Source organism: Nycticebus coucang, chromosome 1 (assembly GCF_027406575.1).
Source record: "Nycticebus coucang isolate mNycCou1 chromosome 1, mNycCou1.pri, whole genome shotgun sequence".
Lineage (NCBI taxonomy): Eukaryota > Metazoa > Chordata > Mammalia > Primates > Lorisidae > Nycticebus > Nycticebus coucang.
This window is the reverse complement of record NC_069780.1, coordinates 116,840,794-116,865,353: the sequence shown is the minus strand read 5'-3', so window position 1 is coordinate 116,865,353 and position 24,560 is coordinate 116,840,794. Positions and strand designations below refer to the sequence as shown.

The 24,560-nt window shown below is 43.0% G+C and overlaps 1 protein-coding gene across 1 annotated transcript in view; it reads left to right on the top strand.

Moving 5' to 3' along the window:
• The window catches only part of ADGRV1 (adhesion G protein-coupled receptor V1), a 669,001-nt gene extending 649,526 nt beyond the window's left edge, over nt 1-19,475 (top strand). Inside the window, exons 88-90 of the mRNA XM_053586729.1 lie at nt 7,014-7,205; nt 9,667-9,844; nt 19,057-19,475. Coding sequence (XP_053442704.1) covers nt 7,014-7,205; nt 9,667-9,844; nt 19,057-19,175 — 489 coding nt within the window. The 3' untranslated portion in view covers nt 19,176-19,475. The remainder of the gene's footprint in view (nt 1-7,013; nt 7,206-9,666; nt 9,845-19,056) is intronic.
• Nucleotides 19,476-24,560: the final 5,085 nt, after the last annotated feature.

Here is a 24,560-nt window from a genome sequence, read left to right as displayed (position 1 = left end):
GGTATATATACACCATGGAATACTATTCAGCCATTAAAAAAATGGAGACTTTAAAGCCTTTGTATTAACCTGGATGGAAGTGGAAGACATTATTCTTAGTAAAGCATCACAAGAATGGAGAAGCATGAATCCTATGTACTCAATCTTGATAGGAGGACAATTAATGACAATGACACGGTGGGAGAGGGGAGAGCAGAGTGAGCAGAGTGAGAGAAGGGGGTGGGGGTCTTGGTGTGAGACACATCTTTAAGGGGCAAGACACAATTGTAAGAGGGACTTTACCTAACAAATGCAATCAGTGTAACCTGAAAAAAAAAAATTGGGCATCTCGAGAAGAGACGTTGGTGTCAGATAAGACGTCTCATTTATCGAAAGGCACACACACCCTAGTCCTGCGCCGCAGAGTGCGTGAGATGTGCAGTGTGCGCTCAGGACTCGCCTTCAGATGGAACACCTGCTTCAGTTGACGTTTTAAGAAATTTAACTCCGGGTATATAATGTTTTGCTCTGAATAAGAAAAACAATGATTGCAGTGGGTGGGGTGGTAGGAGTAAAACACTCTCATTAAGTGTTAACATATATTATAGTTATCAAACTGGCTGAGCTCTTGGAATGAGTCAGATTAATTCCCTACCCTTAGCATATCTTTGTGTTCACACTATTGTAGATAACACGTTTCAGTCTGTTCTCACCAGCCTCACTATTGTAATTGTGGGGTTTTTCCCAAAGACATGAGTTACAATTGAAATGAACAAATGCCTCTTTCTCTTCCTCCTTGGCGTCTGACTTTGACAGCGTGACCACCTCATTCTCCTTTTCTCGGCTTCCCTGATACTGCTGTGGCTGACCATCCTCATGTCCTCCAGCTGGGTCTAATCCTGAGCACCTGTCTTTTTTTCTCTGTATAGGAGCTTCCTTTTTTTTTTTTTTTTTTTTTTTGAGACAGCCTCACTGCCCTGGGTAGAGTGCCATGGTATAATAGCTCACAGCGACCTCAGACCCCTGGGCTCAAGCAGTCTCTTGCCTCAGCCTCCCGAGTAGCTGGGACTACAGGCACCCACCATGACACCTGGCTAGTTTTATATTTTCACTAGAGATGAGGTCTCACTCTTGCTCAGGCTGGTCTCAAACTCCTGAGTTCAAGCAATCCACCAGCTATGGTCTCCCACAGTGCTAGGATTATAGGCGTGAGCCGCCGGACCAGCTCTATAGTGTCTTTCTTAAAAAACTCACCACGTGTGTGACTTTAGCTCTCACCCCTGTCCAGCTATTTCACACTTATCTCTGACCCTGCCTTCTCTCCTCATCTCCAGTCTGATACTTAAAATGTTTCAGATGTTTTCACTTCAAACATGCATTAAATTTAATTTAACTTCCACAGCAAGGCAGTTCCTTGTCCTCCCTTACTTCTGTTGGCCCTGGGGCATCTGATTTTTCCCTTTCATCCTCATCAACACTATGCTTTGATCGCCTATCATTGTCTAAACAACTGTGCTCCATCCATAGGGTAGGGTACCTGAATGCTAAAGTTTGAAGGCTTTGTTTTCCAAAGGGAAATTTAAAGGATGCTAATGAAAGCTATGTTTAAGACATGTACTACTTATAGCAAGATTTAAATAATAACAGTACAATTTGTTTTTTTTATAAGTTTTAAATAAAAAATATTCTTCTCATTCAGAGCTCATACCAACTCAATGTTTTTCTCCTTCATTTTATCAATACTTAAAAAATGATCCTGAGGGCTGGGTGTGGTGCCTCACTCCTATAATCCTAGCGCTCTGGTAGGCTGAGGCATGTGGATTGCTTAAGCTCAGGAGTTCAAGGCCAGCCTGAGCCAAAGCAAGACCCCCGTCTCTAAAAAATAACCAGACATTGTGGCAGGCACCTGTAATCCCAGCTACTTGGGAGGCTGAGGCAAGAGGATCGCCTGAGCCCCAGAGACTGAGGTTGCTGTGAGCTATGATGCTACAGGACTCTACGACCAGGGTGGCAGAGTGAGACTGTCTCAAAAAAAAAAAAAAAAAAAAAAGATCCTCAGATTCCGAAACTGTCTCCTCCCAGTACTATTTGACCACTGCCAGTCTTCTCTGCCCCTCAATCCTGCCACCCAACTTGATTTGTGCTTTGAGAAATGTTTTAATCTGGAAATTCTCAAAGTAGGATTGGTTGGGCCAAGAGGTTTGTATTATAATTTTTAAAAGACAAACTTACTTTGAGGTTCCTGCTACCTTGTCAGCAATAGCCTGGCTCCTAATAAGTTGGTAGCTAGCATCGTGACTGATTCATGGTCCTGGCCTAGAAACTTAACAGAAACAAGAAGGGCTCTGGCAGTCTCAGAGAGGAAGCATGGTAAAATAGGCTCAGAAGGAAAGTCTGAAGTGTGCGGAGTTACAGCACTGGGGATGAGATTACCAAAGCAGGTCCCAATAACTATCTTTTCAGATAAGAGACTCTGACCTAACATTTATGTCTGTAAGTGACACACAGAGAAACAACTGCAGATGGAAATTTGGGTATCCAAGGAAGGATATCTTGTCTTTACACTGGATGTTTATGATTAAAAAAACCCATAAAATTGTTGTTCCTGGGAATTGCAAAATTTAGAATAGACATCTATATAAACCTGAAAAATGAAGGCCTGCTGCTACCCACTTCGTCCCAGACATGTCTGAGCCAGCGACCGCTTTTATTGACTTTACTAGTTTTGAATAAAGGATGCTGACAAAAACCATGTCCCTAAATTAGTGAGGAATTATAGGATAAATGGACAAAGCCATGGTGAGTACTAAGTAATTGCTTATTCAATCCAAATATTTTAAAAGGCATTTGAGTGATAATTGCTCCTAGATTCTGAGCGTCTGGATTCGTGCCAATTAACCTGCAGCTATCAAGTTATACTCGCTTGTTTCCTTTCCCTGTGTAACCGAGGCACGATTAGATGTGGATTCTTATTCTAAATAAAATAATTAGCAAGAGCAACTTCAAATATAAAAAATAAAAACTGTTTTACAAAACAAGTAATTAAAGGTGACATTCCTACTTTTCTCACATCTGAAAAACACGTACAAATGTAGAAACCCCAAGCCTGTTTGCCTCTTCAGTTCTGGCACCGGCATGAAATCCAGTGTCTTTACTGCTAAGCCACTGGTGATGCAGCCCAAGAACAGTCCGAAGCCAGAAACAAAACAGCTCAGAGACTTCCCAGGGGCGGCTGCCAAGGGGAGAGCAGAGCAGAAAGCCCGTTCAGGAGAAGTAGCCCCGGGAGGGAGCCCGGGCGACATGCAAACACAGTAGAAAAGCCACAGCTGGGAGTCACCTGAGAGCTCAGCACAGGGGAGCTCTCCACCAGGAGACACCCACCCAGAAGCGAGACACCCAGCCAGGGTGGGATCTTCTAGAGTCTTGGCACACATGACCCGTGAAACAGATGAACGAAGCTGAAACAAAATTGTATTAAGCTACGGAAGCACCTGACTACAGGAGTGTGAGTTAAGAATCAAAACCACACAGGGCCTCAGATCTGAGTCGGTCCTACCCCTTCCTGCTCTCTCCCTCTGGTGAAATTTAAAAAGCATAATCTCTTATTTAACAAGTATTTCTGAAGCTGCCCCTGCATCCTGGGAGCCACACTACAAACAACAGAAAAATGAAACGGTGGGCCCGGCATTGGCTCTTCCGTTCTGGGGGTCATACTCAGCAGTCGGTGTCCCACAGAGGGGCCCGTCCCTGACCTCCACTCCCTTGGGGTGTCACTGTGCATGGAAGTTACTCTCTTTTTCTAATCCTAAATCAGTCATTTTTGAGATGAAGAAACCCTAATTTTAATGGAAATTTCATTCCCTGCATTGTTTCTGGAGGAAGTCAAGTCTCGGGGCTTCCTGCTGATTTGGGGAACTCGTCTGGAACCTGAGGGTGGCCCTCGTCTAGGAGCTGTTAAGCCTTGGAGAACTTGTAAAAAGATCTCAGAAGAATGTCAAACCCAGTTTAATCACCTTTCTGTTCCAACCCTGTCTCCCCACCACCCTTCTTAGTTAAGTTTGTGAAATGGTATTATTCTTTCTTATCTCACGTGTCAGGATAAAGAGTCAAAATCTGCTATCCTCACTTCTTGGAGATGTTACGAGCATGGCAGGCTAACTCCTTTAGGCTGTTACAGTTTCATTTGTGTCTCACTGAATCTTTGCTAATAAGCTTAAATTCCCGAATCAAGAGATATACAGAATTAGCCATATTGGGTATGGTCAATCCAGATATAATCTAACCAAAGACTTTGCAAAACATTTTTCATGATTTTAATAGATCTAACAAAATAATCAAAAATAGCAATGCATAGAAAGAAGTCCACTCCCTGCAAGGCTTCACTAGGTAGAGCAGAGGAAGAGCAGGTACCTCCTACTTCTGGTCGGCACAGTGGCTGGATTCTGTAATCCCTGCACCCTGGGAGACTGAGGTGAGTGGATCACCTGAGCTCAGGAGTTCAAGACCAGCCTGAGCAAGAGCAAGGCCCCATCTCTAAAAAACAGCCAGGCATTATGGCAGCCACCTGTAGTCCCAGGTACTTGGGAGGCTGAGGCAAGAGGATCACTTGAGCTAAGAGTTTGAGGTTGCTGTGAGCGCTGATGTCACGGCACTGTACCCAGGGTAGCAAAGTGAGACTCTGTCTCAAAAACACACACACACACACACATATATACACACATACACAATGTCCTGCTTCTAACACAATTAACCTGTTGTCTTGTAGCAACTTGAGAATAGGAGCCGAGTGTTTCATCCGCACATCTCAGTGCCTAGCAATGCACACAGGGGTGATGAGCAGCCCTGGCTTGGATAATTGAGGGTCTAGATTCTCTCTTCAGTTTCCATCACAGACTGATCCACAAAGGGAGCCTGCAGTTTTACGTGCAGTGTTGGACTGGGGACTTGTTTTCACTCTGAGGTCAGAAACCTCCACAGCTGAGTACTTTGGATAATGAAGGTCCCCTTTCTATATTTGCCAGCCTGGGCTGGACACAGGCAAATGTCATTCAATCTGCATTTAAACATTCTTTCCTTTCCATTTTAACAGTGTTTATATTTCCTAGGGTACATCTGAAAGATTTGCAATATTTATTGTATGTTTCTCTGCTCTTAAGGAAAAAAAAAAGTCATGCAATGTTCACATGCAAGTTATTTTCAGCAAGCAGTTCCTTTCCTGGAGCACAAAAGGCTAGATATAAAAACAAACAAGAGAGAGAATGTGCTGTTTTAACAAATGGGTCCTTAGAGATGGATTTTAAAGCATGAGTTGTTTTTTTTTTTTTTTTATCTAGCTTTTACCCTATCACTTCACAACACTTAAGAGAAATCCTGAAATAAATCAGTGGCATTTACACAATTTTTAAGGCTGACAGTTTTATTTTTTTCCTGTTTTGTCTATTACTGTGGCCTAATTAGGTCATACTCATGTGAAAAGTTAGTTATACAAGAAAAAATTTTGGATGCGATTTGCCTCTGCTGGTGTTCACAGTATCACTTACACATGAAACAAATTCTCTTACCCTACGCAATTTAGAATGGTAGTGCTGTTTCAATAAAAACCAAACAACTCTCATTCAAAGGGAAATAAATGTTTCCGTTTACTTTTACATCATGGTTAAACCACACTTAAAAATATTTTTAGCAGATAAATCACTGATTTTAAAGCACATTTTTAATTATACAGACTAGATGGCAACCTGAGAAGGGATCATTCCAGTAGAAACAGGAGAAAGACCCAAATTATAAGAGTATTCCAGCAATGGCAGCAAAGATCCAATGTTAGCATGTGTCCTTGCACATTGCCCTCTAATTTCATTTTATATAAAAGTTGTTTGTAAGTCTTAGGCCTTTGGTATTTTCCAGTAGACCTTTACAATTTAAGCAGATGTAAGTTTCAGGCCCACTACTATAGTGTTGCTTCTATTCTCACACAAAGGTTAGGAAGCATGGGAGAACGCAAAAATGAATGTCTTCTAAAAAATCTTGATGTTAACTCCTTTTCTTCTTTAATAAACCTTTTTTTTTTTCATTTTTGTGGATTAATTTAAGAATTCTGGTAACTATTTAACTGAGGTTCTTATTTGCTTCCAAAACTTAAACACCAAGGTGAACAGATACAAAAGGCACAGTTTAACATATTTTATTGGCAGAGTATAAAGGTCAACATTACCAACCTTTAAATGGTAGAAACCTTTAAATGGTAGAAACACCATTAGAAGTATACAGTGGATCCCTTGTAGAGATCAGAAAGCAGAGCCAGTGTAGGCCATGTTCATAACACAAACACAGATTTTGAATTCCTATCTGTGCTGGAAGTAGAGCCATTGACAAGAGTTTGACTAGGTTGCAAAAGAATTTAAAGGGCCAGCAGAGTTTTAAGAAAGCACAAGATGATAGCTTTACTGTTCTTACATAACATTTACTGAGCCCAAAGCACGCCAAATATTAAGCAATCCACAGAATTCCTCTGAGGCCCTACCCAGAGATTCTATTTCCAAAAGAGATAAGAAGGTGAGCTGCCTCAGTGACATCGGGCGACTTGGCTAATGCAGCCCTTCTAGAAATTTACACTGGGAACTGGAGCATCAGTACCCTGCTTCTACCAATTTGGTAAGAAAAAGTGAGAATGAGTGAGATAGTAATTTGGAAAGCAAAAGGTTTGCTTTCTAAAACACATATACACAGCTAATAGACAGAATTCTGTGTTCCTATTTTAGGAAAGCTAGATTTCAGAGTTACTTAAGTTTTAACCGCCCCTCCCCCACAAAGATTGCTGAGCGAGAGGTCAGTTTTCCTAAAGGACAGGGACTGGCAAATTTTATATGGCACTGAAAATCTGCCGTCATCTCCTGCTGACTCCTATCGTGCTCCCTAACTCCCAGCTTTTGGTCCAACCTGAAGAGCACGTGCAGAAAGCCACTGTGCTGGCAGCCTGCCTGCCTCCCACTGGGCTCCAGGACTTCCTCTGACCTGCTGCTGTGCTTCTCTTGCAGGGACTTTACGTTTTTGTGGTTTATTTCATTTTACACAACCAAATGTGTTGCCCTATGAAGGCCAGCTACACGGTGGAAATGAACGGGCACCCTGGCCCCAGCACAGCCTTCTTCACACCAGGGAGTGGAATGCCTCCTGCAGGAGGGGAGATCAGCAAGTCCACCCAGAATCTCATCAGTGCCATGGAGGAGGTGCCCGCCACACCCCGCTCTCTGCCTCTGTCTCTGTCCGCTCTGTAACTGACTGCGTCTCCATCTCACATGCCCATTGCATATAGTGTTGTCCTGCACCAGGCCGCTTTACATCCTCACTCTTCTGGCCTGTGCCACCCGATTTCCTTACTGTGTGGTCTCCCCCTGTTATCTAACACTCTTTTTCCTCCCTGCGCTGTGAGCTCTACTGGCCAGTGGTTTGTTGTGAGAAATCAGATAAAGTATAATTTGACATCCCCCTTTTCAAAATCCTCCTGACTTGACATGGCAATGACAGGGTCTGCCTACGAAGTGTTTTTTAAACTATTTTTCCTCCTAAAAATACTTCCATAGCTCTTCTTTGCCCCTCCCCACTCAGTACTTCAAGCCCAGCAAAACACTTAGTGAAAAGATAATAAGTCAAAACTCCTTTTAGTTTAAATACCAGAATATATTCTAGAACAAAAGTTCAGAAGAGTGCTTCTGCTGCATTGTTGGAAAATTCAGCCAGGATTTCCTCTATAAAAATCGACCTCCCACTGCTCTCTGCATTCTGTCCACATTATTTTGATTTCCTGTGTATGAATCATGTTGTCACCAACCTGTCAGTAATGCTGCCCTTAGCCCTGGGGCCACTGCTCAGATTTGGCCATGAAGAGATGGTATCTGAGGCCCTGCTGATTGCTGCGGTGTCTCAGATACATTGGCCACCGTTTTCTATGAGCTTGTGTCTCCCTCTCTGTATGAAAAACCACGGGGAACAATATTTGTGTTGGCATCCTGGAAAACGGCAGGAAAGTTAGGGAGACAACAGACAGATAAATAACCTACCTGCCCCAAGAGATTACTTTGCCCTCCATGGAAGTATAAAAAGTAATTTTATTTATATCAGGTTAAAATTGAGGCAAATGACCACAGATCAAGAACTATATATATTTTTTCATTTGAAAAGATAAAATTTAATATAAAGAATTATTAACTGGCAACAGGAAAAAGAGAGTAGAAAGGTGGTTTTCAGGGACTGCGGGGGTAGGGGAAATGAGGGATTTTGGCCAAAACTACAAAATTTCAGTTGTAAGATGAATAAGTATGATACTTAAAAATTGGGATATTTCTTTGGTACCCTCAAATGTTTGTAAATACCATTTATATATCCCAAAAGTTCTTAAAACTGAATTATTTTATCTCAAAATATACCTATAGAAACAGGGATATTTTTAGGATCATCAATTCAAAAATGAATCTTTAAAAATAATTTTGTTCTAGGGTGGCGCCTGTGGCTCAAAGGAGCAGGGCGCTGGCCCCATATGCCAGAGGTGGCAGGTTCAAACCCAGCCCTGGCCAAAAACTGCAAAAAAAAACAAAAATCGTTCTGAATGTCTGCTCAAGCTGGCATTTGTTTAGATATGAACTGTCCAATGCAATAACCATTAGCTTCGTGTGGCTATTTGAATTTAAAGTAACTAAAATTAAATAGTATCAAAAATTCAGTTTGTCATTCACCCTGGCTTCATTTTAAGTGCTCAGCAGCCACATGTGTTTGGTAGAACCCAGGCTTAAAACATTTATATTACTGCAGAAAGTTTTATTGGACAGTGCTGGTCTACATACTTCACTCAGTGAAATTTTCTAAGATTTCATCTTCTCTCAAATTTATTTTCAAAGTCCTTGGGTCCCTTTTCTTGGTATGAGGTGCCTTTTCCGCCTCCCAGAAGACCTTATATTGGTAGACAGCAGCTGTGACAGTTCGATTCTTGGGCCTCGACCGTTGCTTGAGTGTTCATCTGGGGTGGCCCAGAGCACCAGAGCCTGAAGTGTGCTCACATTCCTCAGAGCTTGGAGTTGGCCTTCATTCAGCTGTCAGTGAGGCTGTCAGAGACATTCAAAAAGCTATGCAAAGAAGGAAAAGCATAGGAAAGGAAGGATTAAGGGGTTGTTTACCAATAACCCAGAAGAAAGTGAATATATACAATTGTTTCAGGAAATAACTATCTTTATAATCATCCAATCAAAAATGAGGGATTTACAGTGCAGTGAAATATTTTTTTCAGTTTATCACATCGTTATACACACCTACTATATTTAAAATCTTGTGTAGTATTTCAGACTGAGGATTAGGAGGATTCTTCTTCAGTTCTTATACTTTTTTGTAACAGTTTTATTTGCTCACATCTTACAAAAAAAAAAGGATATGTATTCATGGGCTTAAAAAAGAATAGCTTTCTGTTCCCACACATGACAGCATAGAAATCTACAGGTAATTCTAATAAAGAAATGATTAAGAATCACCAGATTAGGTTGGTTCATAATTTTCTGAGGAGCAAAGATAAAATTAAAGCTCTAATTTTAAAACAATTCAACAGTCCTCTCACAAAATCTTTGTCATGAGACACAAAGATAAATTGTTCACGGTATGCATTCTAATTATGGTTTTCTTTTCTTCCTACCTGGTCCCCAAAAGGTGCCGCCGGACTGGGAGCGAGCCTCCTTCCAGCAAGCCAGTCAGGCCAGCCCTGAGTTGAAGCCAAGTCCACAAAATGGCGCCACATTCCCTTCCCCTGGTGGGTATGGCCAGGGGTCACTGATAGCTGATGAGGAGTCCCAGGAATTTGATGACTTGATATTTGCCTTAAAAACTGGTACGTACGCACCCATAGTGGACGTTAGAAGTCGGCACTCCTGCTATGCTACGGTTTGTGTTTTCTTCCCATGGAGCTGCAGAAGTACAATCAGGCACCCTTAGCACATCCTGATTCTCATGACCCATCCCTAATCCCAGCCAAACTCTAGGATATTTTGTTCTTGGCACCAAACATAACACAACCTAAAAATAATTTACAATTTGCCTTTAATAAGAAGGCATAACCTAACTAAATGTAAATATCCGTGTCCTGCTATCTTGCGAGAACACCAAGATACTATTGAGACAGGTTCGTTACGAGACAGTTGGTAGGGATATCACTGTGTGAGTTTTGCCTCTGACCTGCCAAGGAGTCCTTCTAATGGAATGTCTTTGAAGCAGAACGTTTCAGAGGCAACATAATGAACATTATCTGGTTCTATAGTTCCCAAAGTGCCATCACATGCAGTAAGTCAGTGACTCTTCCTACATATTTAGTCCCTCTCAACTTGTGAGCCTACTGGATGGCTCTCACAGAATAAGTGCTACGGCACAAAAAAGACCACGGAAAGCCCTGATTGAAAGTCACATGCTCCCAGGGGAAATAGTTAATGGATACCATTCTTTCTAGGGCATCTAAATGATATCCACATTCACAGTATATAGTGTTTTATCAGAAATGCTACTTTGAACATGAAAAGTAATTTTAGTTATTTTCAAATCAAATATGCAATTAGAAAAAATGTTTTTCCTCAGAAACATGTTGAACTGTCACCGTTGTAAAAATTCTGGAGAACCTTTCGTTTCTAGATACCCACACCAGCAAGAAGACGTGTCCAGGCCCAAGTGAAGTTATTAAAACACGTGTCCAAAAGTGCATTTCACTGTCCCAGTTTGCCTGTATGTTCCTTTGCTAAAACAATTTTTAATCATTGTAAAGTAAAAATTTTGTATCTTAAGGATTCTTCCAAACTTCCTAGGAATAAAGTCACACATTCATGTTTCACATTTTACAACTTGTCCAAGATCACACGGTTAAGAAACAGGGGTGGCACAAAGCTAACCAAGGTCTCCCGGCCCCTGGGTCTCTGCCCTCAGCCAGTGTGCCCTGCCCCTGGGTCTGTGCTTTCAAGGCCACACAGCCTCGCAAGTGCCTCACTAGGGACTAGGGGCCGCAAGTCTACTGAAGTGAGTAAGAACGCAACCTTATATTCAGAATAGTGCTTAGTATTCAATAACCCTGTGGTAGACATTATGGAGTAGCGGAGGAATGAATGAAAACAATGAAATTTACGTTGACTGGGAGGAATAGACATTCGTCCAGACGTGATGTAAGAAGGAATAACGTAAGTGATAGAGTTGTAATGAATTACTCTGGGGATCAAGGGGGGAACCCCTTTCTATTGATTCTTGAAGAATGTGTAGGTTTTACACAGGTAAAGACCAGAGGAAAGGGAGTTATGAACTAAGGGAATAGAATTTGCCCAAGCCCAGAGGCCTTCCCTTGTGTGGCCTATTTGGAGAGAGCCAGCGGGGCAGGCTCCCCAGGGCAGAGGGTGAGCAAGCCGGCCTGGAGGAAGGCCTGGCAGGGAGCTTCCTGCACGGTAAGTAATCCGCGGTTCCCGGCTGGCTTTCAGCAAATGCCCTCCTTGAGCCATTCATTGTCATTCCTCAAGTGGAGAATCCCCTGACCAAATATTTTTGGAAAATTACCGAGATTCACTATTCACATTAGCGTTTTAGCAGCCCTAAAATGTCCTAGAGTAAGGAAATAGACTTGGTTTAATTTAACCTGCTGTTTCCAGGGCACATTTAGTGATAGATTCATTTTGGGGGAGCAGTGCATTTACTGGTATTTTGTATAATATGAAAAGGCTGTTTGGATGCTGTGGTAAAGAGTGCGATTTCTATATAATGAGCTATAGGGCTCTTTGAAGAGAAAATATGTCCCATTGATTTTTTGAGGCAAAATATTGCTTATAAAAGTATGAGGACAAAATTTTGAAGCAAGATCAGCAAGGCTGGGAGGTTTAAAAGAACAAAGGGAAGGCCTGGAGGAATATACTATACAGAACATTCGTTTATTAATTTATTTGCAGGGGAAAACTGATGAGTTCAGAGTTGGGCATTAGGCCTGGTAGATCCTAAATACTCAGGTTTGGATCTTGGGCAAGGGCCCGAGGTGGAGGTAAATGACTTGAAATGCATCAACACAGAGATGGGGGTGAGTAAGTTTGATCTGGGAAAATGGAAAGAGAGAGAAGAAAAGCGAAGGGAGGTGGAGCGACAGAAAGGAAGGAAGGGCAACAAGAACATCCTAGAGAAGAGTCCCACAGAGAAACCGTAGCAAGGTCAAAAAGGAAAGTAAAGAGGGCAGAGAGTTTCCGGAGGGAAGAGGAGATTAGCTGCCTGAAACGCTCCTGAGAGCTGGGCGGGGGCTTTCAGACGACAGACAGTTCTCAGGGTATTTTATGTCCTCAGGACCCATGTCATCAGTGGTTGATGCTGCAGCATTGGAAACGTGACAGGAATTCTTGGAGCATAATTAAATTAGATCTGTGTTACTATAGATATAACAACGGTTAACGTGTTCAGTCCAGGAATGTGTGGAATGACTTGCTTACTTATAGTCTAGTGTAACATTCTGTAGAGTTCCCTAAACTCATTAGGAAATAAATACTTCACAAGACCAAAATAACAATCTCTAACATTGCTTCTCTGTATTTTTAGAAAAGGTACCATAATAATCAGGCCCCACTCCCTGGACGTATTCCATCAGAGAATGTGGTCAAATAAAGGAGCAGTGCAGTGGCCTTCCAGGCCCGACAGGTGCAGCTGGCCCACAGGCCAGGCACAGCCCCATTCATAAGGTGTTTTGTGTGACTCACATAATATTTTCACATTTTGGAGCCAATATTGAAAATTTAGAGCTATCCCATAAAAATCTAGTTTCGGCTCCTGTAGCACAGTGGTTATGGTGCCAGCCACATACACCCTAGCCAGCTAAACAACGACAACTGCAACAAAAAATAGCCAAGCGTTGTGGCGGGCGCCCATAGTCCCACCTACTCAGGAGGCTGAGGCAAGAGAATAGCTTAAGCCCAAGAGTTTGAGGTTGCTTTGAGCTGTGACGCCATGGCACCTCTACTGAGGGTGACATAATGAGGCTCTGTCTCAAAAAAAAAAAAAATCTAGAATTTCTAGAAAAATGTAATAGCAATGTAACAGTGCCCAGCACAGCTCCGTCAGATGGGAGCTGAGCCCTCTGCCCTTTGGACATGAGCTGTTCAGTTTGCCCAGTACCCCCAAGACCCTGGTTCTTGCCAGTTGCCCTAGCCTCTAACATGAGCTTGCAAACCTTGATCTGTCTCAGAGCCACCTTCACTGTGGGCAGCCCCACGTCACGTGCTAGGAACAGGAGGTCTTCCAATTCTTTTAGTGGAACCCTGAACAACTTTTGTTTCTTTTTTTTTTTTTTTTTTTGAGACAAAGCCCTGGCATCACAGCTCACAGCACCCTCAAATTCTTGGGCTTAAGTGATTCTCTTGCCTCAGCCTCCCAAGTTGCTGGGACTACAGTCACCTACCACAATGCCAGACTGTTTTTAAAGATGGGGTTTCACTTTGTCTCAGGCTGGTCTCAAACTCGTGAGCTCAGGCAGCCCACCCGTCTCGGCCTCCCAGAGTGCTAGGATTACAGGCGTGAGCCACTGCACCCAGCGTATTTAATGTAGTGGGCCAGGTATAGTGGCAAGAGCAAGACCCTGTCTGTACTAAAAATAGAAAAACTAGCCAGGTGTTGTGGTGGGCACCTGTAGTCCTAGCTACGTGAGAGAGTGAAGCAAGAGGATAGCTTAAGCCCAGGAATTTGAGGTTACTGTGAGCTATGATGCTACGACACTCTACCCAAGGTGACAAACTGAGACTCTGTCTCAAAAAAAATAAAATCAAAGATAATGTAGTAACCCTTTATATGTATTTAAATAAATATCTGACGTATTTTTCCGTAATAAATTTAAATAGTATCAAATAGTGTAATTTTTACTGTATTATAAGTTTTGGTATTTTTAAATAAAAAAATTTATATTATTCTTTTAAACTAACCCAAAGACATCTCAATACCTTAGCAATTTGGTACCCACTATTATTCATTTTAAAAAATATATGAACAGCCTTTTCTTTTACAGTTGGAAATTTTACATCATTCCCTGTTCTCCTTGAACTTGAATTTTCATTCTACTTTGTCCAGAGAATTTTATCCTACTGTAAAATACGTTATGCTTCACCCACTCATACTTCCTTCCAACAAAACATGTTTATAAATTTAAACTTAAATACCATAATATTCTAAAGTGTCCAAAATTTCTTTTATACCTTTATTATTACAATAATTATTACTCTATAGTTCAACAAATCAAAATGAATAACAAAAACATTAAATGTTTTGATAACTGGGTATCAAAAACAAAAATGAATCTCATCGGAAGAATGCAAGTGGAATTTAGAGAGCTAGGAATGTGCCTCTATTGTCCTTTCTACTTAAAAATCCCACATTACAAAGATTTTTCTTATTCTCAATGAACAGTTTTTCTAGTGTACCTGAGAATTTTCCACTAGAGATTACACGTAACAGTCAGCCACCGACTTCTTGCTGTGGTCCAGGCTTTGGGCATCTGCGTCTGACCTCAGAGAACATTAGAAATTTAAGGCAGAAATGGGCCATTGGCATTCAACAGCCATTCTTTTTAACCTTCTCCTTCCTTAACTTTAGGAGCACTCATAATAAAGTATTCTGTAAACACAGATGTAGGACAAAAGCTTTCACTGTGGTTTTTATTAAGGGCCCAAATATTCAAAGTGAAAGAAATGTGTGCTTATTTGTGGGACTTCAGTCAGTATGATAGGATCATACAGGAAGAGATTTGTTTGTCCTTCTTGCGTGTTAATTGGGTTTATCCTGTGTACTTTTCTTCCCCTAATTCCCGTACTAAAATATGTATATAATATATATGTAATAGTGAGGATGGAGGTCACTAAGTCACATGTCAGCAGATAGGTCACAAGAGTAGGAAGCATGATCCATCCAAGCACAGATTCCCTCTTAGAACCAGGAAGGGTGGGCAGAGGAACGTGTTGAAATAAGAATCAGGATGAGTCCTGGGCCAAAGCTTTTAAGGTTGGGTTTCATATCAGTGACCCTGGATACACAGCAGTGCTGGGCTTCTCAGGAATGCCCCCCACGCAGGACCCACGGCTGGCTGGGTTGGTTTTAGGAAGGGGGACTGACTAAGGAGGCCTTTCGGTAGCCTTGACACCATCATCCGTGCCCTGTGAATCTCTCTTAGAACTCATGGTCCTCAGAGTAGGAGAAATCAGGATACCTTCCCTGGATGCTGCAGAATTTTGTGTCAGAATGTCATTTTTCTAAGAAGCAAGCAGGAGACCTCACATTCTTTAGCAAAGACATTCTCCTTCTAATTACATTAACCTTGAAAAAAATTAGACCCTCTGAGAGAAAAGAAAGCTCAGATAACCAGTTTCCAAACTAGAAAACACCGTCACTTCTTTATAAGCATTTACAAATATGTTAGCAGGCTCCAAGTTCATGTTTAGCAGCTATAATTGAATTCTGAAGTGAGCAAGGTAATGTTTTTGAGGATAATACATTAGCATATACTTTTTTGCCTATTTTAAAATTGCAATAAAGACATATATATTAAAATTGATTTTGAATGGAATCCTTGGCCTCAAAGCCAGCCATGGACTTATTTTTCCATCTCAATTGTAACTGTACTGAATTATTTTGAAAAAGTAAAAGAAAACCCTATCAACATCTTTAATTTTGTTAAAATAATTTGTCTTTCTTTGAAAAATCCACATTTTACTATGCAAAAAGAAGACATAATGCCCTTCAATTAGTTGTTCCTGAAGTACAGTAGCCTTTCCACAGGCAAACGAGGCACTCGGTGCTAAACTAGAGGCATCTTGGTTAATATTAGTTTTTATTTTTCTTTTTTTAATAAAATTGTCTAATGTATCCTCAGTGTCCCCAACCAGCACTTGAGAAGAACGGGAACAGCCCCTCTGGGACAGCCGCATTTTAGGGAGGAGGAGAAGGTCCCACATCAGCCAGAGCAGAGACTCAGTCTCCATGGTGGGTCAGGGGAGGCGCTCTTTACATCCCAACAAGAAGTGGCATTTTTTATGTTGATCCAAAGCTGAGAAGATTACTGAAAAATGTCCATCCTGGAGCATATTTGGCTCAGAAACAGGATCTTTCTTCACAAGGGCTTCTCCCAGTCATGAGCCTGATTCCCCACCTCTTCCTGTCAGGGTAAACGTTTATTTCTCTATCAGAAACCTAGAAATGATTTATTTTCCAGTTAGAAGAAAATAAATGACCAGTCCTTGGCCACAAATAAAAACATTCAGAATCAAGGTTCAAAAAACTCAAACTCCTCAAAGAACTCATCAGTAAACTTCTCTTTGAGAGACATCACATCAAACCGCACTGTGCTCTGGGGCTACTCGTGGGTCCCTCTGTCTCTTCCTTGCCCCCTTATCATGTCACTGAGCCCTTCAGCTCCTCCTTGCCTGCATCTTTCTACTGCAGGGGTCAGAGCCACACTTGCCTTGTCCTTATGGACCAGACACTATCTTACCGATTCACTGATTCCGTCAAACTGGACTGTTCTCCTGTCCCCATGGCAGAGAAGCATTGGTCCTTTGTCTTTTTAAGGCAGAGAGGCAGGTGCAAATGTTACCTCCATGAGTCAGGCAAATACCATGGGATGATTGAAGAGGGCTGGGTAAAAGCAGGGCCAAACTGTAGTGGAGTGCCTGGCCCATGTTCATGCAAGTCCAGTGTTGTCTGATCTTTGGGGGGGTGGGTGGGTTCAAGAGAAAATAGATATCTGATGTTTTTTAATGTTCAGTGCATTTAATTTTTAAATGTTAGCAGCTTACTAAGTTTTTAGAGAAATATTGTCATTAGAAGTACTCTAGTTCTTAACTTGAAAGAGTTCACAGAAGTTTGTTAAAGTTTTGCTTTACAACTTCACAAATATATTTTATATAGGAATACAATTAAATTTATCATTGAAAACCAAGCCAGGGTAATTTGAAAGGGATGTGATTAATAATTTTGCCAGGTAGAAGAACCTTTATTTTCAAATATTACATCCTCCAGCTCCCTATTTTGAAGGAATGGTCAAAGAAGTGTTTGTAAAAGTATATGGATCTGGGCCTTGGTAAATGGACAGGAAGACACGCGGCCCAGAATTAACATGGTACATTCAGGACCAGTCGGAGACCTGATCAGTTCAGAGAAATCTCTCAAATCAGCAAAGGTTGGAATAAATCTATGCAGCAGGGAAGAGCCAGATTACAGGGTGTTTTGAAAGCCAGTGCAAGGGGTCCCAGACTTGATACAACTGGAAATAGTAATTTGATGTTTTCTCTTAAGGAAAGGGCAGTGGATGCAAAAAGGACCTTAGGGACAAAATGAGTGACAGGATGGAAGAGGCAGATCGTGCACTGGACGCAGAGCATAGTTTGTTAATACACTCAGCAAACATTTACTGAACCCCCACATGAGTTAGGAAATAGAAAGACAGGTCAGACAGAATCCACGGGGGCAGGCAGAATTGTTAAAAGACAATTACTATGTTTCCTTGGGAGCAAAGGTGATCCCTGCCTAGACTTTTGTAGCAGGAGTGGAGGGAGCCAGATTAAAGGGGTGGGGAATGAAAGGGGCATTCCAAGCAGAGGCACTGGGGATGGTGTGACACGGTGTGAAGAGGGAGGGACCTGAGCTTGAAGATTCTGATGGGAAATCAGGCCAGAGCACAGGCAAGGGTGGGACAGATCATTTGGTCAAAGCCCCAAGGGTACAACCTCAGGGGAGATTTGAGAGAAAACAGAGATGCTCTGGGAAGAGCCCACAGATCAGAGGTTGAGATGGGCAAGTTTTGTGTCACAGAAGCAAAGGGGGGAAAATGGAGTTTCAACAGCAGCCTTTAACCAAGAGGGTATGAAGGGCTCAGGCCCAGAAGATGGAAAGCTTGGATAGAAAAAGGCTCCAGCTTGCTTCTCCAAGTAAGTGAGGAGGACGCTAATCCACCACCTTCCCCCAGCTGCCAGCTCTGCAGAATCACCTTTCCTCAGTCTCAAACAGAAAGGGCATTCGGTTTTTTACTTTCTTCCTTGTTTGCAGAGTCTAGTGGCCAGCAGAGGGGGAGGAGCTGGGAGCTGCAACCTCTGGTGATTCATGAGCGTGCCCTGTGACCACATCCGTTCTCTCTCTCTCACACACACACACAGGGAGAGCAGAATAGTTGGTGTGTTCCTGTGCACTACAGAAGAAAACAAGGTGTTACTGTAACATAGTTTTAAGTCTTCTGTATTATTCTGAGTTGTGAAAAAAAAAGTAGCAAACAGTGGAGCTTCTTCAAAACGGAGATTCTGGGCACGGTCTGTGGTTAACAGCAGCCAGCGCCTGGGGTTCCCGTGTGGGTCTGTCTCAGCACTGTCTTACACAAGAATGTTTACCTCAGGATCACATCTGAATCATTCTGAGCCCAGGTCATCAGCGCACTGATGCAACTCTCAGTGCATGTGGAGTGGGTAGTTGTATGTTTGATAATAGCAAATCCTACCCCTCACTGAAAAAGTCGAATAACCTGCCTGATTTTCTATTCTGATGAGCCCTCAGTTCACAAATGCTCTTCTTGGTAGTAGATTACACCTGTCCACCAGGTGCAAACAAAGATTGAGAACCCAAAAATGTATCTCTTTAGAAATTAATTTCTACTTCAAAATACTACCAAAGGAAATATAAAATACAATTCCATAATTGTTAGGTATTAATAATATATATTCTAAATGGATAGCTTATTTATTATGAATATAAAAAATGAGAAGAGTGAGACCCCAACCCCTAAAAAAAAATGGAAAAACCCAGCCGAGCGCAGCTGTGAGCTCCTGTAATCCCAGCAGCTTCTGGAGGCCGAGGCAGCAGGATTCCCACAGCCTGAGTCTGAGGTTGCAGTGAGCTATGACAACATTGCACTCTGCTCAGGGCATAGGGTGGGACTCTGTCTCAAAAAAAATTATTTTTAATTAAAAAAATATATATATATAAACAAATATGTTTGAAATACTGTGACTTGATCCTTCAGAGTTCCCAGCACTAATACTTTGAGGTTTTACATTCATTCTGTTTCAACTGCAGGTGCTGGTCTCAGTGTCAGCGATAATGAATCTGGTCAAGGCAGCCAGGAGGGAGGCACCTTGACTGACTCACAGATCGTAGAACTCCGGAGGATACCCATCGCTGACACTCACCTCTAGCGCCCCCTTAACCATTAGGCTGTGGAGACCACATTTGTATTGGCTTTTGTGCTGAAATTCTATAAGTACATGCAGCTGAGCGGTAGGAATCTGTGACATGAACTGGATGACTAACATGGAAGTGATTGCTGTATTTGAAACATAAATTACTTATTTTGTGCAACCTAAAAATTTACTGCTGTAATGAAAAACTGGGTTAGTTTTTATCAGCTAATAGAATGTACACATTTGAGTAATATCAGTTGTTTTTTAATCACCCTACATGGCTAACATTGTTTAATGAAAGTAATAATCAATAAAAGGAATAAACCCCATTTAGTATCATCCAGGCTCATTATTCATAAAGAAACATTGTGAATGGACAAAAAAGCTAATACTGTATGAATGTTGTCAAGCACCTGGTGCTGTGTGGCCTTGATCCAGGTGAGCTGGATTCACAATTTCACTGCAACTACAAGACTTTAACTCCTAAAACCACAGAACTGATTGTCTGTCGATCCCCCCCACACCTCAGCATTGATAGGACACCGAGGTTGGCATAGTCTTCCATCAATAGTACCTATTTCCACTCATTATAAAATTAGGATCTGGACATTTTCCAGAATGAATGTTCTGTCCCCAATTAAAAATAACTCCATCATGCATTTTCACACAGCTAAAAAAAGGATTATTCGAACAATACAGAATTTGGGAGAAAAATCTCTTGGTTTGGACTTTTCAGTCTTTTTTTGTCTTGGAATGAGAAGTCAGAGGGTTCATACAAAAACAAAGGCTGTTGTGTTACAATTTCACTGATTGCAGTTACAGAAGAAGCATTAAGAAGAGAACAAGTTTGTCCTGGGGAAGCATTTTGACCTTTTGTGTTAGAATTATTAAGTATTTTTCAGAAAATCAGTATCATCACAAGAAAAATTTAAATTAAAAAAAATTAAGAGAAAATTTTATTTCATTGATGATTTCATCTGGAACCATAATTAAAATGTCCAAGTGCTGGCTCAGTGCCGGTAGCACAGTGGTTATGGTGCCGGCCACATGCACCAAGGGTGGCAGATTCGAACCTGTCCTGGGCCAGCTAAGCAACAATGGCAACTGCAACAAAAAAAATAGACGAGCGTTGTGGCAGGCACCTGTGGTCCAGCTACTTGGGAGGCTGAGGCAAGAGAATCACTTAAGCCCAACAGTTGGTTGCTGTGAGCTGTGATGCCATGGCACTCTACCGAAGGTGACATAGAGAGATTCTATCTTAAAAAAAAAAGTCGAGGGGAGACAAGATGGCGGACTGAAGCCAGCTTTCAACAAAGGCTCCCGTCCAGAAGGAGAGTTAAGGGACAGGAATTTAGTAAGTATCCTGGTGGACTTGAGCCTCACCAAGAGAGAAGGCTGAAGAACGCACATCAACACCGCTGAGGCAAGTTGTGATCACAAGGACGCAAACAAAAGGTACAAAATCCACCACCAAGCGGACGGGAGTCCACCTCCCCCATGAGACCGGCTCTGTAGCCCCACAATTGAACAAGTGGGCAGAAATTAAAGGCCCTCCCACTACACTCCACGGGAGAGACCTTCTAAAAACTGGACCTACCTCCCCTACTGGGGTGCCGTGGCGTTCTCCTGCCGGACATAGGGCTGAATAAAACTTTGGGAATCCTTTGCCGGCAACCCTGAATCCCCGGCGCTCCCCTCCCGCCCACTGAGGTCTGGAGGCCTGTCCCCCAGGACTTCGGATCCTTGGGTGATTTCTCAAGGGGAGTGGACAGTCCCCGAGTTGCGACTGGTCAGCATTGACTCTGAGGCGCGCCGAGTGAGGAGAGGGCACCGGGCTGAGGGGGAGTCACACCTCGCGGCACTTCCCTGCGGTGCAGTGCAGCAACCCTCCCCGGGCATAGGGGACCCAAGACTGAATCAGACTCTGGCCTCCCCGCTGAGAGCTGAGAACCCCTACTCTCACTTGGGTCTGAGTGCCTATCCCCCAGGAGTTCGGCTCCTTGGGTGATTTCTCGAGGGGAGTGCACAGTGCCTGAGCTGCGTCAGGTCAGCGCTGACTCTGGGACACGTGAGCGAGGAGAGGGCACTCCGCTGAGGGGAAATCAAGCCTTGGCGGCACTTCCCTGCAGTGCAGTACAGGAGCCCTCCCCGGGCACAAGACTGAATAAGACTCTGGCCTCCCCGCTGAGAGCTGAGAGCCCCTACTCTCACTCGGGGTGTGAGGGCCTATCCCTCCGGAGTTCGGCTCCTTGGGTGATTTCTCGAGGGGAGTGCACAGTGCCTGAGCTGCGTCAGGTCAGCGCTGACTCTGGGACACGTGAGCGAGGAGAGGGCACTCTGCTGAGGGAAAATCAAGCCTTGGCGGCACTTCCCTGCGGTGCAGTGCAGGAGCCCTCCCCGGACCGTAGTATTGCGTGAAAATGAATGAAACTCTAGCTTCCCCCCGCCCCACTCCCAATCCGGGTCTGGGGGCCCATCCCCCAAGAGTTCTGATTCTTGGGGGATCTCTTAAGGGGTGTGGACCCAGCACAAACTGCGGCCGCTCAGTGCTGACTCTGGGGCGCGGGACAGAGGAGAAAAGGGTCGCCTGAGTGCCCACACCAGAGCAGCAGTTCCCTGGAGGTAGATCAACAGCCGTTTTTTCTTTAACGGCAGAACGCTCACTTCTGGATATTCTGAGGCCACACCCCCTGTCTCCCTGGGCAACCAGAGGAGGCCACCGGTGACACGGCTCACAAACCCGGAAGCCTCCAGGGCGGGGCCGACCCAGAGAGGTGTTCAGACGCAATTCTCCAGCAGCAAAGACGTTTGAACTCAAAACAGCCCGTCTCCTGTAGGCGACGACAGGAACAGAGACAGAACCTCACAAAGTTGTCTGTTCTGTTCTGTTCTGTTAGCAGCATCCATCAGGGATGGGGCTAAGCCTGAGTGAACACCTCCTTCCCATCACCTGCATCAAACACTCAAAGATGTCAGGCCCCATCGCCTCCTGCTAGATAGCGGCAGTCTGCGGGGGCCTGGCAGACTTCCTCGCGATTCAGGCAGGTGCAAACCCCTGGAGTGTCTGTTCACTGCAGGCAACTGGGTTAGCCATCTGCAGAGATACCAGTGACTGGGTCCGACGGAGGGGCAAAGTGGGGAAGGAGACGTCAACCTTCCCAGACTGCTCTGTTTGCGGGGTGGCTCCTCCTGACTCCACGCTGCACTGGGGTGAGCTGTCTCAGAGGAGTCACCAGGCCCCTGTGATCCAGTTCCCAGAGACCTCTTGAACCCTTCCACCTGAGACAAGTGCCGATTGAGACAGTTGATTCGGACCTTTTGAACTGGGCTAATAGACTGAGGACTTTTCAGGTGGTGCCCTGGGTGTGCGATTGTAGGAAGGTTTGATTCTCCTTTTCCAACTGGGGCCAGAGGTGGGCAGGCGGGGTGACTTAATTGCTGATTTTTCCACACAGCTGAGACTTCAAGCCAGAGTAGAAGTTGCAATAGGATCGAACAGAAACCAGCTGAAAACAAGACAGAACCACTTTGCTCCACCACACCAGACAGGGCCCCAGTTTCTCAGGCCACAACACTGTACGGGCCCTCGATAAAACCCCAGGGGAAAAACCAAAGGGAGTAAACCATGGGGCGGAATCAGCGGAAAAACTCTGGTAACATGAATAACCAGAATAGATCAACCCCCCCAAGAAAAGATACGGCAGATGTGATTGAAGATCCCATTCATAAACAACTGGCTGAGATGTCAGAAGTCGAATTCAGAATTTGGTTTGCAGACAAGATTAATAAAATGGAATTAGGAATTAGAGGAGAAATTCAAAAACTGTCTCAAGAATTTAACGAATTTAAAGACAAAACCACCAAAGACTTAGACACACTGAAACAAGAACTTACAGCCCTCAAAGATATGAAAAATACAGTAGAATCCCTCAGTAACAGAATGGAGCAAGCAGAAGAAAGGATTTCTGACATTGAAGATAAAGTCTTCGAACGCTCCCAATCTCTCAAAGAGGAAGAGAAATGGAGAGCAAAAACGGATCACTCACTCAGAGAGCTCTCAGATAATTCGAAAAAAAATAACATAAGGGTTATAGGAATTTCGGAGGCTGATGACGTGGCAGCCAAGGGCACAGAGGCCCTTCTACATGAAATTATGAAAGAAAATTTTCCAGACATGCCTAGAGAATCTGAAATTCAGATAGCAGACAGCTTCAGAACCCCAGCACGATTCAACCCCAAAAAGCCATCTCCCAGACATATCATAATTAGCTTCACTAAAGTTAACATGAAAGAGAAGATTCTCAAAGCAGCCAGGCGAAAGAAAACTATAACGTACAAAGGTAAGAATATTAGAATAACTGCAGATCTCTCTGCTGAAACTTTTCAAGCAAGAAGAGGCTGGTCATCAACTTTTAATCTCCTAAAGCAAAAAAACTTTCAACCCAGGATCTTGTATCCAGCTAAACTGAGTTTCATCTATGATGGAGAAATTAAATACTTCAATGACATTCATATGTTGAAAAAATTTGCCATAAGTAAACCAGCTCTTCAGGATGTTCTCAGACCTATCCTCCACAATGACCAACCCAATCCTATACAACAAAAGTAAACTCACTCAGAAACTTCGGATCAAACTCCAACTTCCACACTGGCGAAAGGATTAAAAATGTCCACTGGACCTTTGAAAAACTCGATACCCAAAATTCCACCAGACTTATCCTTACTCTCCATCAATGTGAATGGCTTAAACTGTCCTCTAAAGAGGCATAGGTTAGCTGACTGGATACAAAAACTTAAGCCAGATATTTGTTGCATACAAGAGTCACATCTCAACTTAAAAGACAAATACAGACTCAGGGTGAAAGGATGGTCATCCATATTTCAGGCAAATGGTAATCAGAAAAAAGCAGGTGTTGCAATTTTATTTGCAGATACAGTAGGCTTTAAACCATCAAAAGTAAGGAAGGACAAGAATGGTCACTTCATATTTGTTAAGGGTAATACTCAATATGACGAGATCTCAATTATTAATATCTATGCACCCAACCAGAATGCACCTCAATTTATAAGAGAAACTCTAACAGACATGAGTAACTTGATTTCCTCCAGCTCCATAATCGTTGGAGATTTCAACACTCCCTTGGCAGTGTTGGATCGATCCTCCAGAAAGAAGCTGAGCAAAGAAATCTTAGATTTAAACCTAACCATCCAGTATTTAGATTTAGCAGACATCTACAGAACATTTCATCCCAACAAAACTGAATACACATACTTCTCATCAGCCTACGGAACTTACTCCAAAATTGATCACATTTTAGGTCACAAGTCTAACCTCAGTCAATTTAAAGGAATAGAAATTATTCCATGCATCTTCTCGGACCATCATGGAATAAAACTTGA